The sequence below is a fragment of the Jaculus jaculus genome, chromosome 3 (genome assembly GCF_020740685.1).
Source record: "Jaculus jaculus isolate mJacJac1 chromosome 3, mJacJac1.mat.Y.cur, whole genome shotgun sequence".
Classification (NCBI taxonomy): domain Eukaryota; kingdom Metazoa; phylum Chordata; class Mammalia; order Rodentia; family Dipodidae; genus Jaculus; species Jaculus jaculus.
Window position 1 is genome coordinate 167,927,162 of NC_059104.1, and position 18,394 is coordinate 167,945,555.

General features: G+C 50.2%; 1 protein-coding gene across 4 annotated transcripts in view; it reads right to left on the reverse strand.

Moving 5' to 3' along the window:
- The window catches only part of Slco2b1 (solute carrier organic anion transporter family member 2B1), a 67,247-nt gene extending 49,463 nt beyond the window's left edge, over nt 1–17,784 (reverse strand). For 2 of the 4 annotated variants that reach the window (XM_045146061.1, XR_006636294.1), the window contains exon 1: nt 17,485–17,784. In XM_045146061.1, coding sequence (XP_045001996.1) covers nt 17,485–17,500 — 16 coding nt within the window. In that variant the 5' untranslated portion in view covers nt 17,501–17,784. Of the gene's footprint in view, nt 1–4,365; nt 4,549–8,939; nt 9,033–17,484 lie in introns of those variants that run through there. The other 2 variants (XM_045146063.1, XM_045146062.1) reach the window with 2 other exon arrangements.
- Nucleotides 17,785–18,394: the final 610 nt, after the last annotated feature.

Genomic DNA, 18,394 nt, shown 5'->3' on the forward strand with positions numbered 1-18,394 from the left:
CTTCTTTTTTCTTTATTTTTATTTTTTTTTTTGGTTTATTTTTATTATTTGAGAGCGACAGACAGAGAAAGAGGTAGATAGAGAGAGCGAATGGGTGCATGAGGGTCTCCAGCCACTGCAAACAAATTCCAGATGCATGCGCCACCTTGTACATCTGGCCTATATGGGTCCTGGGGAATTGAGCCTCGAATTGGGGTCCTTAGGCTTCACAGGCAAGCACTTAACCACTAAACTATGCAGTCCTTTTCCTTTTTTAAATTTTTAAATTTTTGTTTTTTTGAGGTAGGGTCTTGTTCTAGCTCAAGCTAACCTAGAATTCACTATGTAGTCTCAGGCTGACCTCGAACTCACAGTGATCCTCCTACCTCTGTCTCCCTAGTGCTGGGATTAAAGGTGTGTGCCACCATGCCCGGCTCGATCAGCCTTCTGGATCCCGAGGTCATGGTGCTAGAAAGAACCTTCTTGAGAGGCTGTGGGTCTCGTGCGCACCCACTGGGGACACTCACACACACCTCTTTCAGAGGAGAAGCTGCTCACCTCCCCACAGGACAATACCTCAAGCAATGGTCCTGACATTAGGTGACAGATACACGGTCTCTATGCTGGTGTCCCTTGCAGGGTCAAGGCTGGGTCCATAATTGGGGGGACAAAGGCTCTTTGGGTGCTGGGACAGATTCTTCCCCCTCACCCCCAGTCTAGGGCACCACCTACCCATAATACCAAGCAGTCCAGTAAGTCCCCACATCTATACATCAAACCATACGCAGCTGGCCGGTGAGAAAGGACCACAGAGTTCAGGCCATTTACCACCTTCCCCAGGAGACAGCTGTTTTGGATCCTTGACTTCACTGTGCATGTTGGCTTTCTCCCAAGACACCTATGGTCACATATTTGTGTTCTACACACTCAAAGGCATCTCCTGATGCGGACCCACCACGGAGAGCCCGGAAGTCCAGCCTGAAACACCCCACCCAGCCTTTAAATGAAGGCCAAGGCCTTCCCCCCTCCTGAGGTTCCACTTCCTGCGGGAAGCTTCCTCCATTGTTTCGTGTCCCTCTCACTGCAAGCCGGAGTTTCCCCTCATTCAACATGGCCTTCGAAAACTGACCTGAGGACTCCTCTGACCCTGTGGAATCCCCTCCTACATCTCTAGCCCTGGAAGGCAAACTCAAGGAGGGCAAACACGGGCCTGAACTTCCGTAAGCCAAGGTTTTGTCCCCCTCACACGAAGTGCTTGGGAGTCAGATGATTATTTTCTTTTTTAAAAAAGATATTTTATTATTTTTATTTATGTATTTGACAGAGAAAGAGGGAGGAAGGGAGAGAGAGAATATGGGCACGCCAGGGCCTCCAGCCACTGCAAACAAACTTCAGATGCATGAGCCCCCTTGTGGCTAACGTGGGTCCTGGGGAATTGAACCTGGGTCCTTTGGCTTTGCAGGCAAATGCCTTAACTGCTAAGCCATCCCTCTAGCCCAAGGTGATTGTTTTCTTTACTGATATATGTGCTAGTCAATCTTTTCAACTTGGTGGGAATTAGAATCACGTAGCAGACAAACCTCTGGGTGTCTGTGAGGGCCTTTCCAGAGATCCACAATGAATGTGGGGTGGCAGTATTCCATAGGCTGGGTTCTCAGACTGAATGAAAAGGAGAAAACGAGCTGAGTGCCAGCCTCCCTCTCTCTCTCTTTCTCTCACCTCTCTGCTTCCTGACTGCAAATGCAAGGTGACCAGCCACCTGTACTGCTCCTCCGCCTTTCCTGATTCCCTGCCATGGTTTACTGTGAGCCAAAGTAAATCTTTGTCCTCCCTTGAACTGGTGTTATTTTTTTTTCAAGGTAGGGTTTCACTCTAGTCCAGGGTAACCTGGAATTCACTCTGGAATCTCAGGGTGGCCTCTAACTCATGGAAAGCCTCATGTCTCTGCCTCCCAAGTGCTGGGAATAAAGGCGTGCGCCACTACACCCGGCTTGAGGTTTTTTTTTTTTTTATTATGTGTTTTGTGACCACTGCAACAAGAAAAATAACTAATAGAATATATAATTTACATAGCATAAACCCTACTCATAAAGTTCACAAGGCAGTTCGTTTTAGCATAGTCACATAATTGCACACCTGTCATCACTACCTAGTTCCAGAACATTTCCTTGCCCTAGTAAGAAATCACCATTGCCCACCCTTCCTTCTCATAGTTCCTGTAAATCACCAACCCCCTGGTCTATGGATTTGCCTCTTCTGGAGAAATGATAGTATATAACATGTGACCTTTTGTAACTGACATCTTTTCAATATTTTCACTGCCAGCGCCTCTTGCCACTGCAAATGAATTCCATACACATGTGCTACTTTGTGCATCTGGCTTTATGTGGGTATTGTGGAATTGAACCTGAACCATTAGGCTTTGCAACCAGCGTCTTGAACCACTGAGCAATGTGTCTAGTCCAATTGACTTCCTCTAATTGCATAATGTTTTCAAAGTTCATCAGTGTTAGCACATATACTCCATTCCTTTTATGGCTAAGTAAAACTCCAAATGTGGCTGGGTGTGGTGGCGCATGCCTTTAATCCCAGCACTTGGGAGGCAGAGGAAGGAGGATCGCTGTGAGTTCGAGGCCACGCTGAGACTCCATAGTGAATTCCAAGTCAGCCTGGGCTAGAGTGTGACCCTACCTCAAAAAAAAAAAACAAAAACAAACAAAAAAAAACCTCCAAATGTGGATGAGCAGATTTGGGGTGTCCACATTTCAGTTGGTAAGCATCTGGGTTATTTCAGACATGTGCATATTTTTATGGAACATACAGCCTCATTTCTCTTGGGCACGTAAGTAGGAGTGGAATTACTGGGATTTATGGTAGTTTCTGTTTGACTATTTGAAGAATTGTTAAACTGTATTTTTTAGATGGTTGCACCAATTTACATTGCCATTAGCAATGTACGAGAGTTCTAATCTCCTTAAACTTTTACTTCTTCTTTTATTATTTTTTAGTCTTTTTGAGGTAGGGTCTCGCTCTAGCCCAGGCTGACCTGGAGTTCATTACGTAGTCTCAGGCTCGAACTCACAGCGATCCTCCTACCTAGGCCTCCTGAGTGCTGGGATTAAAGGTGAGTGCCACCACGTCTGGCCTTCCTTATAGCTTTTCTAATATTCGTCATTGTCCATACTTTCAACTACAGCCACCAGCAGATGTGACACGGCGTCTCGGTGCAGTTTGACTAACGCTGGTAACATCTTTTTATGGGCTTGCTGGTCATCTGTACAGCTCTGGGGAAGTGTCTAGAAATGTAACTGGAGGAATTTGAGGTAATGGAAGTGGCTGGGGAGGGGGCTTCCTTTTAGGACACAAACACCCAGAGGAAATAGGAAGAAACAGGGAGAAAACAGACTGTTGGTCTTAGGAAAGGGAGTGGGGAAGATACTGCTGAGATCACTGCAAAAACAGGAGGAGGCAAAAGGGCACAAAGAAAATGCTTGGAGACATCGAGAGGAGCATTTCTGAGCCCTCAGTTCTCAGAAGCAGAGCTCCGTCACCCCACCCACTACAGTCTAGCTCTGCCTGCTGGGGTTTCTCATGTATTGGCACATGAGTGTCTTCTTGGTTCTGTACTTTTGGTCCTGTACATCTCTAGTCTTTTTTTTTTTTTTTTTTTTTGGTTTTTTTTGAGGTAGGGTCTCATTCTAGCCCAGGCTGACCTGGAATTCACTATGGAGTCTCAGGGTGGCCTTGAACTCACGGCGATCCTCTTACCTCTGCCTCCCAAGTGCTGGGATTAAAGGCGTGCGCCACCATGCCCGGTTTCTAGTCTTTTTTTAAAAAAAAACTTTGCTTTTATTTATTTATTAGAGAGAGAGAGAGAGGCAGAGACAGGGAGAGATAGAATGGGCCCGCCAGAGCCTCCAGCCACTGCAAACAAACTCCAGATGCATGCGCCCCCTTGTGCATCTGGCTTACGTGGGTCCTGGGGAATTGAACCTGGGTCCTTTGGCTTTGCAGGCAAATGCCTTAACCACTAAGCCATCTCTCCAGCCCTCTAGTCTTCTGACAGGTGTGATGAGGAGAAAAAGCACAGTGGCCTCCTCTGTCTTGGCCCACCCAAACATAGCCAAGCCACCTCGGTGCCAGTGTGTCCAGGGGCTGATCCAAGCAGGCGACTGAGGCTGGGAAGACAGAAGACGCTGACCTGACATCCCAGCTCTGAATGAACCAGAAAGACTGGTCGGAAGGAGGGATGGAAGGTCAGCGTTCTTCAGAATATGAAGCCCCCCATCTCCAGGCCAGACTCTGGGCCTTAGGCTACAGCTCCCATGCCTCTTGTCACATCCCTGTCCCAGTCCACACGTGCACTCCCTCCTGGAGCCTGCTCACCTGACTCAGGTAAGCCTCAACTTGCAGACTTGCCTCTGGTCTTCCTGAAGCTTCCTCTGCCAAGGCCCTCAAAGTCTTCCTGTGATTGTTCTATCCTTCAGTGACATGTCTGTTTCTGGAGGGCAAAGTCCATGGCCCTCGCCTCTGAGTGGGGGAGGAAGCCCTGCAGGGTGCTTCTGGCCTCTGAGAACAATAACATATCCAGAACGCTTGTCAGCCAACAGCCTTGTTTATCAGGGAGCTGGTTGGTTGGAGCCTCTGTTGCAAGGCCACCTCTCACAGCCCTCTTCACTCCAGCACATGATATGGGGTGACCCGGCTCATAACCTTTGTCCATTCTTCACTGGGGAAAACTCGGGGCCATGCCCTCCCTCACCTCAGTACCTCCCGGTTGTAAAAGGCAAATCCCGAGGAAATGTGGAACTGAGTATAGGCTTCCTCAGGCTTGACTTAGATTTCCAGCATCCACCCACCGCCCACTGTGGAAACCTGGACACGCCTCTCCAGCGATCTGTCCGAGCTTTGGTTTTCCTCATGTGTTAGCTGGGGATGGCAGTGTCTACTGCTGGGGCTAGAGACATGCTGCCCCCAAATGCGGCACCTTGGGCATTCAGGTGTGTGTGTGGCGGGGGGGGGGGGGACAGAACAAGGCTGGAGAGATGGCTTAATGGTTAAGGCACTTGACTGCAAAGCCAAAGAACCCAGGTTTGATTTTCTGGAACCCACATAAGCCAGATGCACAAGGTAGTGCATGTGTCTGGAGTTTGCAGTGGCTGGAGGCCCTGGCTAGCCCATTTTCTCTCTCTCTCTTTCTTTCTACTTCTTTCCCTTTCAAATAAATAAATAAAATATAATTATAATTATATACATATAATAAACAGAATTATATATATATAATTATATATTTATAGAATAATATATATATAGAGAGAGAATTATATATATATAGAATAAACAGAATAAGCCCTGAGGTTTCCTTTCACCTTCCTCTCCTACCCTGTAGCAGGACATAAGACAGGAAGATGACTTCCTTCTCCTCTGAAGCATTTCACGTCATAAAGGTGTCCTCAGGCTGGGGAAATGGCTTAGCGGTTAAGGAGTTTGCCTATGATGCCTAAAGACCCCGGTTCAATTCCCCAGGACCCACGTAAGCCAGATGCACAGGGGGCGCACATGTCTGGAGTTCGTTTGCTGAGGCTGGAGGTCCTGACATGCCCATTCTCTCTTTCTCTCTGTGTCTTTTCTCTCTCTCTCTCTCAAATAAATAAAGAAATAAAATATTTTTTAAAAAAAATTTGTCCTCCCCAACTATGGGGAAAAAGCATATCCTTATCTCTGAAGAATCCAAACAAACAGGCTCTGCTAAGTTCTCAGTTACCATCGGATGGCACCCCCCACCCCCCCGCCACCCAGGTGAACTTCCTTATTAAATATAGCATAAAGACACAATTGTCTTTGAGTCTTGTGTTGAAAGCTCATGTGAAAGTTGTATTAAGTGACTGTGCGCTTTTCTCTAGCTAATTTTCTTTGGCTTGCGTGTGTGTGGGTGTGTGCCGTGGTGTGTATATGCGCCCCTCCAGCACACTAAGCATTTGTCTGAAGCGGGGAGAAGGGTGCTTACAGAAGCAGAATGTAAGCTCCATTACTCTGCCCATTCTGATTTTGAGCCAGTCTCTTACTAACACTGCTGGCACTGTTTTTCATGAACCGGAGAGAGGCCCTGATCTCTGCTCCCCTTTGAAGGACTGGGGTTACAGGCTCACGTGGCCATGCCCAGCTGTTTACAGGAGATCTGGAGGTTCAAACTCAATCGGTTCCCGGCCCTTGTACTTCAGCAGGAAGCACACTTAATGCTGAGTCATCTCTCCAGCTCCTAATGTGTCTTTTTTTTTTTTTTTTGAAGTTTATATATTTGAGAGAGAGAGGCAGATAGAATGAGAGAATGGGCCTGCCAGGGCCTCTAGTCACTGCAGATGAACTCCAGATTTATGTGCCATCTTATGTATCTGGCAGTGTCCCATTTGAATCCTTTCCTGCAGTGCAGGGATAGCAACCCCTCCTCCCCAGTGCAGAAAGCACCATGGGAACTTAAACCACCTGCCCATACCTTCAGCCTGAACGCTAAAGACCCCAGAAGCCCTCGGTGATTAATGTCTGGTTGTCACCTCGACTGGATTTAGAATCGCCATGGGAACACATCTCTTGGCATGTCTGTTGGAGATTTTTCTATATTAGTACCCACCTTAACTGTGGGCAGTGCCATTCTGTGGGCTGGGTTCCTGAACTGCATAAAAAGGAGCAGGCCAGGGCTGGAGAGATGACTTAGTGGTTAAAGGGTTTGCCTACAAAGCCAAAGGACCCAGGTTCTATTCCCTAGGACCCACATAAAGCCAGATGCACAAAGTGGCGCATGCATCTGGAAGCCATTTGTAGTGGCTAGAGGCCCTGGTATGCCCATTCTCCCTCTCTCTCTCTTAAATAAATAAATAAAATATTTTTTAAAAAGAAGGAGCAAGCTAGCTCAGCAAGCAGCCTTCACCTCTGCTTCCTCCCTGCAGATGTGACAATGTGACTCCAGCTTCCTGCTCCTGCCACACTTTCCTTGCCACAGTGGATCTCTCATCTGGAACTAGAAACCAGATGAAACCTCTTTCCTTCCAGAAGTTGCTTCTGGTCAGGTATTTTGTCCCAGCATCAGAGAGTGGTTGATACACTCTCCTTACCATCCACATCAGCATGACGCTATTCCATGGGCTTCAGAATCATGTTCGTCTTTTCCCCCTATGTCCAGCCTGAACAAATAGCTTAACTGTTCCCTATGGAGATTAATGAAAGTTCATTGATTCTTCAGGGGTAACTATCAATAGTGTTAGCCCTTGAGTCTCTCTCTCTCTTTCTCACTGAAAAGGTCTCACTGTGCAGCCCAGGCAGACCTCAAACTCTCAATCCTCCTGCCTCAGCCTCCTAATTGCTGGGCTTATTATTTACACACGCCATCATGGCCAGCTTCCTCCGATATTTTGAGGCCCTCTCACACAAATTCTTACCTTCCTGTAGTTTCCACAAAGCCTGAACTGTTACTGTGATTCTTATCCTAAGTTAATCAAGTCTCTGGCCATACTTCATCACCTGTGCTGAAAAGGGTTACAATAAATTTCCAGAGCCTGGTGTGGTGGTGCACGCCTTTCATCCCAGCCCTTGCAAGGCAGAGATAGGAGGATTGCCATGAGTTCGAGGCCACCCTGAGACTACAGAGTGAATTCCAGGTCAGCCTGGGCTAGAGTGAGACCCTACCTCAAAAAAAAAAAAAAAATCCAAATAAATAGGTAGCCAGTCCTTCTGTCTTGCCACAAACCCTTGCCTGCTTACATTCCTGCTCTGTGGCAGCAACAAGCATTGTCCCATCTAGAACCAGAGACTGAGATGAAAGCTTGTTTCGGAAGACCAGAGGAGGCGTGGAGGAAGTCTGCAAAGACCTTGCTGGGAACAGCACCCTTGGGCTCCCTTTATCCCTACTGGATGGCCAGCCACAGGGTAGTTTCCTTGTTTTCCTTCTTGTGGGAGACTCAGCCCAGCAGGAGGCCCTATGGGGAGGTTTGTCCCACATCTTGATGTGAGGGGAAGCAGGGGCTACCGCAGGGCAAGCATCACTGAGCGCAGTGCTAGGCTGGGCGTTCACGCATCTTCTCGCATCCTCTGAAGGTGCTGCTCAGGAGGCCCTGTGAGCCAGCGGGCTCAGAGGCAGGAAGTGGTAGCCAAGGTCCCAGAGCTGGTGATGCCTGACCCCCAATGGCAATCATCAGATGGAGTCTGTACTGATGTCCTTAGGCCAGATCTAATGGTCCTTGGGTGGGAAATTCTTATTCTTGGCCCAGCTTCCCTACTGAGTCCAAAGTGGCTGTGTGGGGGCCAGTCTGTCGTTCTAACGGTGCATCCTAAAGCTACTGAGCTAGTTCTCTAGTAGACAATAGTCCCTTCCTATGACCTGAAGAGCACCGTTGGAAAAGCAGGAGGGAAACAGAAAGCCATGGGACACCCTGCCCAGGGAAGTACAGTTTAGTGGAGTCTAGAACCCATAGCCACAGCCTGGATTGGAACCTTGTGGGGAAATACAGCAATGGGTGCTAAGAAACGCTGAGAGCTGGGAAGGTTTATATATACTGAGGGTGACTCCAGGTCGGCCTCTGAGAGGAAGTCTCAGAACACAGGGGGCCAAGGTAGGAAACTTTCCAGAATGTTCCACAGAGAGCAAGACCTAGGACCACTGAGAACTGGGGTACCCTGCAGCTGACAAGCAGACAGCTCTGAGCTTCAGTAAGACAGGAATGATGAGCCCCACTTCAAGGTGCGTCACGGAGACCAGCTTTGTCAGTTTTGGCCCCAAACTTGCCAGTGAGTTTGCAGGTGTGGCCACCATGACTCAGAATAGCTTATTTTCCTTCTTGTGGGAGACTTCGGCCCAGTTTACCCCTGATCCAGGAAGGAGTACAGACCCCTGGTAGACCTCTGTGGCTTCTTGTTCCCTCCTCATCCCTGTCCTCACCCTGACTCTCCAGTCCCTGCAAGGTCCTCACCAGCTGCATTTGCAGGACTTCTGTGTTTTCTCCTACATTTCCTGTGGAAACAGGAGAGTCTCCTTCCCCATACACTGTGCCAGGCCAGCAAAGTGACCTGCAAGGTGAATGAAAAGACAGAGGGTGTAACAGGGAGACCCTGGCTCAAAGCCCCCATATAGTGGTGTACCTGGAGACAGATGGTACCCTCTAGACTTGTTCTGTTTAAGGGTACATCTGGCCCAGGGACCTGTTTGGGACTTTGTAGAATGCTGGCTCACAGAGTGCTTTTTACTTTCCTAATGTTTTTATTTAGTTACTAGCAAGGAGAGAGAGAGAGAGAATGTGACAGGGCATCTTACCACTGCAAACAAACTCCAGATTGCACGCACCACATTGTGCATGTGGCTTTATGTGGGTACTGGGGGATTGAACCTAGGCCATAAGGCTTTGGCAAGCAGGTACCTTTAATCACTGAGCCATCTCTTCAACCCATCACATTTTTTTTTTTTTTTTTTGCCGGGGGTTGGGGATTGAGGTAGGGTCTCACTCTAGCCCAGGCTGACCTGGAATTTGCTCTGTATTCTCAGGGCGGCCTCGAACTCTTGGCAATCCTCCTATGTCTGCCTCCTGAGTGCTGGGATTAAAGAAAATTGCATATCAAAATCCAGATTTTTGTTTTTGTCTTAAAAGAGCAGCAGATCTGATACAGAGTCCCCATTCCCATATGGCATCACTCCGGATTCCAAGGCCCTTTGAGGGCGACTGCAGGCCCACTTCTCACAAGCCTATGGGTTTCCCTATCTGACATTCCCAGCAACGGTGGGCTTGGGGGCCAGCTGGACAGGAATCCTGGCTGGGTTAGATACTTTGAAGGTGAGGAAGAAGACAAAAGGAGTCTGTAGATTGCCTAGAGTCACCACGGTGGGGAGAGAACTACGTTCCGCTGGATCTGGAAGCAGATCCACATACTGACAGCTTCCCCAAGCCAGACCACTGGGGAGCAGAGGACAGCAGCCAGTCCCTGACGTCAGGCAACCCTCAGTGCATACATATGGGCAGGAGGGCAACAGACATGAACCTCAGACTCAGTGACAGGTACTCAGTGCGATGACACAGGGTCGGGCAAGGCTGTGGAAATAAGGGAGAGGCCTCAGTCTCAGGTAGAAGGTGCTGAAAGGCTCCAACGTCAGAGAAAATGGAAGTCTGAAGGTGTAAGGATCGCTCGGCCCAAGAGTGCGGCAAGGCTGGAGCTCAGGCTCAGGACAGAGAAGCGCTCAGCTTTCCATCTGGACATGCTGTCATGGCGACCCAGGGTCACTGAAAGCCAGCTTCACAGGGTGATGGTTTGTTTAACGCGGTGCATGAGGTTGAGGGGCAGAGGTATCCTGAGTGGGGTTGGATGGGGATTCCAACATGTGAGGCTGAGGCAACAAGCCAGTCCAAACCTCCCTAGTCAGAGACAGTTCTGCCCTGTGCCCCCATCCCAAAACAGAGTGGAATGGGGACTCTGCTTTCCAGGTGCTGTGGTTAGGAGACCATGTTACTGGAAGAGCCACGAGCCCCCAAGCAGGTGCCCGAGCCTAGGAAGGGAAGTATTCCTTCGGGCAGGAGGCAGCAGGCCATTCCTGAAGATGGTGGCGGCCAAAGAGACCAGGCTCACAGCAGCTAACCCTCACCCAAGTCACTCTGGGATCCGGCAGCCCTGTGGCCCTTCCCCGGCTCCCCTTGGCTAACCTCTCTCCCTGTGAACTGCTCCATACACCAGGCAGTTCCCACAGCCCTTTCTCCAGCTGTGGTTGGCCCCTCTCTTGCCACTTACGTCCCTTTTAAAATTAAAAACAATTTTTTTGTTTATTTTTATTTTTACTTATTTATTTGAGAGTGACAGAGAGAGAAGGAGGCAGATAGAGAGAGAATGGGCGCACCAGGGCCTCCAGCCACTGCAAACAAACTCCAGACGCGTGCGCCCCCTTGTGCATCTGGCTAACGTGGGTCCTGGGGAATCGAGCCTCGAACCGGGATCCTTAGACTTCACAGGCAAGTGCTTAACCACTAAGCCATCTCTCCAGCCCCCTTTTAAAATTTTCACTTATTTATTTATTTATTATTTATTTGAGAGAGAAAGAAGGAAATGAATTCCCTCTGAACAAGGACTGTCCAGCATACTTTTTCTGGTGGATTGGGTTAGGTTTCTGCTGAAATCCTCTGGGAAGAAGACTTTGGATTCAAATATTTATTTTTGCCACACTGTAGTGATGTGACCACAGGTGGCTTTAAAAAAAAAAATTGTTAGACACAGACGGAGAGAGAATGGGCATGCCAGGGCCAGTAGCCACTGTAAATGAACTCCAGATGCATGTGCCACCTTCTACATCCTTTGCAGGCAAAAGCCTTATATGTTAAGCCATCTCTATAGCCCCTTGGTTTTTTGTTTCGTTTTGTTTTTCAAGGTAGGGTCTCACTCTAGCTCAGGCTGACCTGGATTTCACTATGTAGTCTCAGGGTGGCCTCGAACTCCTGGTGATCCTCCTACCTCTGTCTCCTGAGTGCTGGGATTAAAGGCAAGTACCACCATGCCCCACCCTTGTTTGTTTTTAAAAATTATTTTATTTATTTGGCTTGGCAGGGCAGAGGCAAAGAGAGAGAGAGAGAGAGAAAGAATGGGTATGTGAGAGCCCCCAGTCACTGCAAATGAACACCAGACACATGTGCTGCCTTGTGCATCCGGCTTACATGGGTTCTGGGGAATCAAACCTGGTTCCTTAGGCTTCATAGGCAAATGTCTTAACCACTTAAGCAATCTCTCCAACCCTCAGGGGGCTTGTTCAATCTAAACCTGCCCTCAGGTGGCTTGTTCAATCTAAACCTGCCCTCAGGTGGTTTGTTTAATCTAAACCTGCCCTCAGGTGGTTTGTTCAATCTAAGCCTGCCCTCAGGTGGTTTGTTCAATCTAAACCTGCCCTCAGGTGGTTTGTTCAATCTAAACCTGCCCTCAGGTGGTTTGTTCAATCTAAGCCTGCCCTCAGGTGGTTTGTTCAATCTAAACCTGCCCTCAGGTGGTTTGTTCAATCTAAACCTGCCCTCAGGGGGCTTGTTCAATCTAAACCTGCCCTCAGGTGGCTTGTTTAATCTAAGCCTGCCCTCAGGTGGTTTGTTCAATATAAGCTTGCTTCAGATGGCTTGCTCAATCTAAACCTGCCTTCAGGTGATTTGTTTAATCTAAGCCTGCCCCCAGGTGGCTTATTTAATCTAAACCTGCCCTCAGGTGGCTTATTTAATCTAAACCTGCCCTCAGGTGATTTGTTTAATCTAAACCTGCCTTCAGGTGGTTTGTTTAATCTAAGCCTGCCCTCAGGTGGCTTGTTTAATCTAAACCTGCCCTCAGGTGGCTTGTTTCATCTACGTCTCAGTTTACTTCTCTGAGAAGGCAGAGTGCAAGCTTCGCAGTGGTATTGGTAGGGCAGAAGGAAAACACCCTGCCTGGGTCCAGCCCTCTTTGATCCTCAATGGCCAACTCCCTCACTTCTCCTTGTCTGACTGTCCTCAAAGTCCAGGCCCCCTGAGAATGCTCAGCCTAATATAATCGCCCCTAAAGAACATTATAATCCTCTGGCCCCAATACATTCCTGCTGTTCCCCAAATTCATCATGTTCTCTACACTTCCCACCCATCGTACAAGCTGTACCCTGGACTAGACTATTTTTCCTCCCCAGCAAACCACTTCTCATCTCTCACCCATCCCAGCAGAGGAATGAAGTTGTTGAGTTGAGCTAACCACAGTGAGAGCCAACGGGGTCCAATAAGTGCCGGGGGGGGGGGGGGCATGGTGGCCTGGGATGGGGCAGTGTGGAGCTTGAGGGCTCAAGTTCCCAAGATGAAGTCCTCCCCCCAGTATCGTGGAGGGGCGTCAAAGGCAGCAAAGGGGCGCTCTCCCGGCAGGCACTGGGCTTGGCTGTCATCGGAGGGAAATTCCTTCTGGAAGGGCCCTTGGGTGGTCTGTCAGCAGGAAAATATCTTGAGACCCAGCTGCTGCCTCGCAAGGGAGCTCTGTCAGGGTGGGGGTGGGGACCAGGCACTTTGGTGGTTTCCGAGTTGGGACAAGGACCCTGTGCTGGAACTTTCTGTTCCTGGTTCTGGCCCTGACTGCCCCATCCAGACCCTCGATGACCTTAAAAATAGGGATTCGGGTTTGGCAGGGAGTGGGGCCTGTCCTGAGCCCATGGGGAAGCGGGCATGTCTTGCTCGGTCTAAACAAGAAGCTGACTTCCAAGCCCAGAAGCCTTTGGCCCAAGGCCATGCCTCCCACTCCACGCAGCCCAGTTCACCGCGGTCTCTCTGTGTGCGTTTAGATAGACTTCCTGCGTCCATTTACCCAACCTTGCTGCACAGCAGAAGCCTGAAGTCCGTGGGAGGCTTTTCCTTCTACACACACATCACCTTGGTGACTGTCTTAGAGCTGTCTGGGTACCAGAGACCTGGGTCTAGAGAAAGACTCGGTTCCAGACCTGTGTCCGCCAGGCAGAGGCTGGAGACATGAGAACCCGAAGAAAGAGAATAAGGGGAGGCCCCCGAGGCCCTGATTTGGGCAAGGGCTAGCTGCGTGGTGGCCTGGAGCAAGTAACTGAACTCCCCCAAACCTCTTTGAACTCAGAGCAATGCTTCACACAAGTGGGGTTCCCGTGAGTGGTCCTGGGGCAGATTCTCCAGGTCACACAACCACTGCTTTCCCCAAATACATTCTATAGGTCCCAGTTGCCTCTAAGCCAAAGTCCCTGTGCCTAACTTGGCAGACAAACTCTTGGTGATGGGCCCTGTCAACTTATTTCTTTGTTTGTTTGTTTGTTTGTTTGTTTTTTGAGGTAGGGAATCACTCTGGCCCAGGCTGACCTGGGATTCACTATGGGAGTCTCAGGCTGGCCTCGAACTCACAGCGATCCTCCTACCTCTGCCTCCCGAGTGCTGGGATTAAAGGCATGTGCCACCAGGCCCGGCTCCTTGTCAACTTCTTTGGCGTAATTGTCTGAGATCCTGCCTAGTGACCGCCATTAGTCTCACTGTATTGGGCAGCTCATGGTCCCCACAAATGTGCCAGGTTCATTTGCCCTCTAGGAATGCACATTCTGTTCAGAAGTTGCTGATGTTCCATTCTCCCGCAACCCTACTTGCCCCTCGCTGGGGAAGACCACCCTCCCCTGCTGCTGGCCAACTGTTTCTGCCTGTTTCAAGTTTTGCCCCCAGTCCTAGAGCTTAAACCCTGGGCTTCATACATGCTAGGCAACCATTCTCCCATGGACCCTCTTTTTATTATTTATTTATTTGAGAGTGAGAGAGAAAGAGGCAGAGAGAGAGAGACAGAGGGAGAGAATGAGCATGCCAGGGCCTCTAACCATTGCAAAAGAACTCCAGACACATGTGCCACCATGTGCATCTGGCTTTAAATGGGAACTGGGGAAATTGAACTCAGGTCATTGGGCTTTGCAGGCAAACACCTTAACCACTGAGCCATGTCTCCAACCAGACTTTTAATTTTTGAGACAAGGTCTCAGTAAATCACTGGCCTTGAACTTTTGAGCCTTCTACCTCAGCCCCTCAAGTAGCTGGGATGTCAGGCCTGTGCCACCAAGTCTGACAAGCCTTGGCATTTGGGGCATTTTTATTCATGTGTCTTAAGAGTGTGACTTCATGGATGAGCTGGGACCTGAGATGCCCAGCCTAGCTCTGCTCAGCTCTGGCTGGGCCCCAGGAATGGGAGGAATCAGGCCTTGCTCCAACCACCTCCAGTGTACCAACATGGGCTTCTTCCTCAGCATTCTTTTTTATATCAAAAAAAGTTTATTTATTTAAGAGAGAGAAAGAGACAGAGAGTGAAAGAGAGAGAGAGAGAGAAAATAAAAAGAGAGAATGGATGTGTGAGGGCCTCCAGCTACTGCAAAAGAACTCCAGATGCATGTACCACCTTGTGCATCTGGCTTAGGTGGGTCCTGGGAAATCAGTCCTTAAGCTACACAAGCAAGCACCCTAAGTGCTAAGCCATTTCTCAAGTGCCCCCCCCTCCAGCATTCTTTTATTTAAAATATTTTATTTATTTATTTACTTATTTATTTATGAGAGATTGAGAGAGAGAGAGACTATGGGTGTGCCAGGGCCTCCTGCCACTGCAAACTTCAGACACCTATGCCACTTTGTGCATGTGGCCTTATGGAGGTACTGGGGATCCAGACCTGGGCCATCAGGCTTTGCAGGCGAGCACCTTTAACCACTGAGCCATCTCTCCACCCCGCCTTCCCTGGGATTCCGGCAGTAGTACCAGGACCAGGCTGCAGCCTGGAAGGGCACAGCAGCGTCACCACAGCTCCCTGGAGGCATTATGGGCAGAAGGAAGCCCATCCCTGTGCAGGGGCCACCACTCCACTGCCTCCTCTACAGGACAAGCTTATCAGCACAACTGGGGACCAAATGACTGTCCTGGGCGCCTGTGCCACCTGCTGCATGGATGGGGAAACTGAACCCCAGGAAGCAACAGGAGCAGAGTGGGCACTGACTGCATTGTGCCCTGTGATGGGATGAAGACCAGCTCACCGTCTGGTTCTTAGCTGTCTTTATAAGCATGGCCCAGACCAGCGTGGCCCCTCGACCCCGGCGTGTGGCTCTGGAGGCGGAGGAAGTGGCAGATTTCCCTAAAATAGGCAGTGGGCAGGAACTCCCTGAGCCAGGGCACCAAGGTGGAAGAGTAGGTTCTTGAGATCTCATCATGAGAACTGTAGAGGGAGATTATTTTCTTCAACCTCTTCCTGCCCAGACAGGAAAGCTCTGCCTGTTGTCCAGGGACGCGTGCAAGCTGGCAACCTGGCTCTGCCTCTGGGGAGGACAGCTGGCCACGGGTGAGCCTGGGACTCTTCTCAGACTGAGTCTGTTTGCCTAGCCCTCTGCATCCCCTAGGCTTCCTCCTGCCATGCTGAACCTGGCCACAGCCCAGAAGGAGGCTCAGGAAGAACAGCCAGAGGTGGCTTATGGTGAATCAATGTGTGGACCCTGTTATGTGTGTGTTAGGGGCAGCTAGATAATATTCCAAGCCGGGCATGGTGGCGTACGCCTTTAATCCCAGCACTTGGGAGGCAGAGGCAGGAAGATCACTGTGAGTTGGAGGCCACCCTGAGACTTCAGAGTGAATTCCAGGTCAGCCTGGACTACAGTGAGACCCTACCTCAAAAAAAAAAAAAAAAATCAAATCAAAACAAAACAAAAAGGTACAGGGGCAGGTGCAGAGCAACGCCCTGTTGAAGGGTCTTCAACTTTCCCACCATACCAAGCCAAGGCTGGCAAGGCATTTGGTTTGCCAATGGCCCATCCACCCTACCTCAAATCATCCTGACTTTGCCAAGGTGTGGTGGTACCCTTACTGTGATCCCAGCACTCGGGAGGTAGGGGTTAGGAGAATCACAAGTTGGAGCCTAGCCTGAGCTATAGCAAAACACTGTCTCAAAACAAAACAAGACAAAAACCCAGCCTCCCAAATCTGACCTCATTCTTCTCTGTCCTTTGAGGCCCCCTGAGAGGAAGCGTCCGTCCCCACCCTTCCTGGCATGCGTGGCCCCAAGCTGCGGCTATACCTCAGCTGGAGCTGTTGCCTGGGCCTGAAGCTCTCACTGTGGTGTTCCTGGGAGCAAGCCCAGCCTTGCCTGAGTGGGTGTGAGGTTGACAGCAAGGGAGGACAGGCTGTGGCACAGAGTCCAGGGGTCATCACGACGGGGCTCCCAGCCCAGCCTCCCTGTCTGAAGAGCCTTTATTTCTTCCACCACCCTCACAGATGCCACATGTTAGATCTGTCCCTCTGCCACAGGGGCACTGCCCTCCCGCTTGGTGCCTTTCCTATCCCACTTGAAGCTTGGCTTCTGGAGGCTTCCAGACATTACTCCCTCCCTTCGCCTCCACACCACCACCCACCATCTTCGCAAGCCTCTCTCTGAGTCTGCACACAGCGTGTGGATTCTTTCTTTCTACAGTCTGTCTGTCGGTCCCCTCGGGCATCTGTCCCGCGTGTTGGGTTTCTTCCCTTCTGCCTTGCACTTCTCTGTCCTTCCAAGTCTTTGCTGCAACCCTCCCCCAGGAACGTGTCAAAGGGGGCAGCTCTTCTCTTGCCCTGAGGTCCTGCTGATCTCCTATGTCCATGTTCTCTCTGGCCCTTCTCTCCCTCTCTCTCTCTCTCTCTCTCTCTCTCTCTCTCTCTCTCTTTCTTTTTTATGTGGCTCTCTGTCTTGTTCATCTCTACATTATTTCTGTCACACAAGGAGACTGATTTGATGAAGGACCAGACCTGCCTTTCAGTGGTCCTGGGCTCTCTGGTTCACCAGGGTGGTTTAACTGGGCTCCCTGCCTCCAGCTGAGTATACAGCATGGCTCCCTAGTCAAGTCCCCTCATTCATCCAGCCGCCCTCACTGCTCTGTGACCAGGTGCTGGCTCCTGGCAGAGCCACGTCTGGCTCCCACACACATCACCAAGACTTTACTGTCTCGCCTATCTCACCGGGAACCCAGTCTCCAGATTCCCTTCGCCTGGACTTACCTATCCTGGGTCCCATGACTGTTGGGGGTGCAGTGAGTTACAGTCTGGAGTTCAACCTCAGGGCCTGGAGCTTAGCAGGGAGGAAGTGAGGCAGTCAGGGGCCCCTGGAGATAGCCTGGGAGAGCAACTGCAGGGGCGCATCCATGCAGGAACTCCAGAGCCCTTCAGCCTTTGGAAAGCAGCCACCTCTCCAGGCAGAGGAAGCCAGTGGGGCTCCAAGTAACCCCTGTCCTCCTGGGCCACTTGGCCCCCCCACTTTCTGCTCTGGCCCCTTATTTCTGCCCTGGTGCTCACTCCAGTCCCCGAATCCCTCTGATCTCTGGCTGGGACAGCCCAGGGCCAGAGTCCTATAGGAGGCGGGTTTAGTCCAACCCCTTTCCCCACCCCACTGGGTGGAAGCTTAGACTGCTGAGTTACTTCCCAACTTTTGTCCCTGTTGTTTTACCTGGGAACATTTCCCCCCCTAATGGTTAGAAGCAGAGAGGTGAGAGGTGAAGAGAGGGTTGTTGACCCTCTCTTTAGAGCGCCAGGGCCATTAAAGAAACAGACATGCGGGGCGTGGTGGCGCACGCCTTTAATCCCAGCACTCGGGAGGCAGAGGTAGGAGGATCGCCGTGAGTTCGAGGCCACCCTGAGACTACATAGAGAATTCCAGGTCAGCCTGAGATAAAGTGAGACCCTACCTCAAAAAACCAAACCAAACAAACAAATAAAAAACAAGCAAGCAAGCAAACAAAAAACCAGACATTCTAGAATGTTCAGTCTCCTTGCTGTATCCCCAGTCTCCGTTTGCACCTCTTCTCCTGGGGAGCTGCTGTCATTCTGGCCGGCCACCTGCCCTGAAGAGCCCCTGTCCTCGGCTGCACACCCATCCCCTCGTTTTCTCATCCTCTTAAGGGATTGCCTGTCC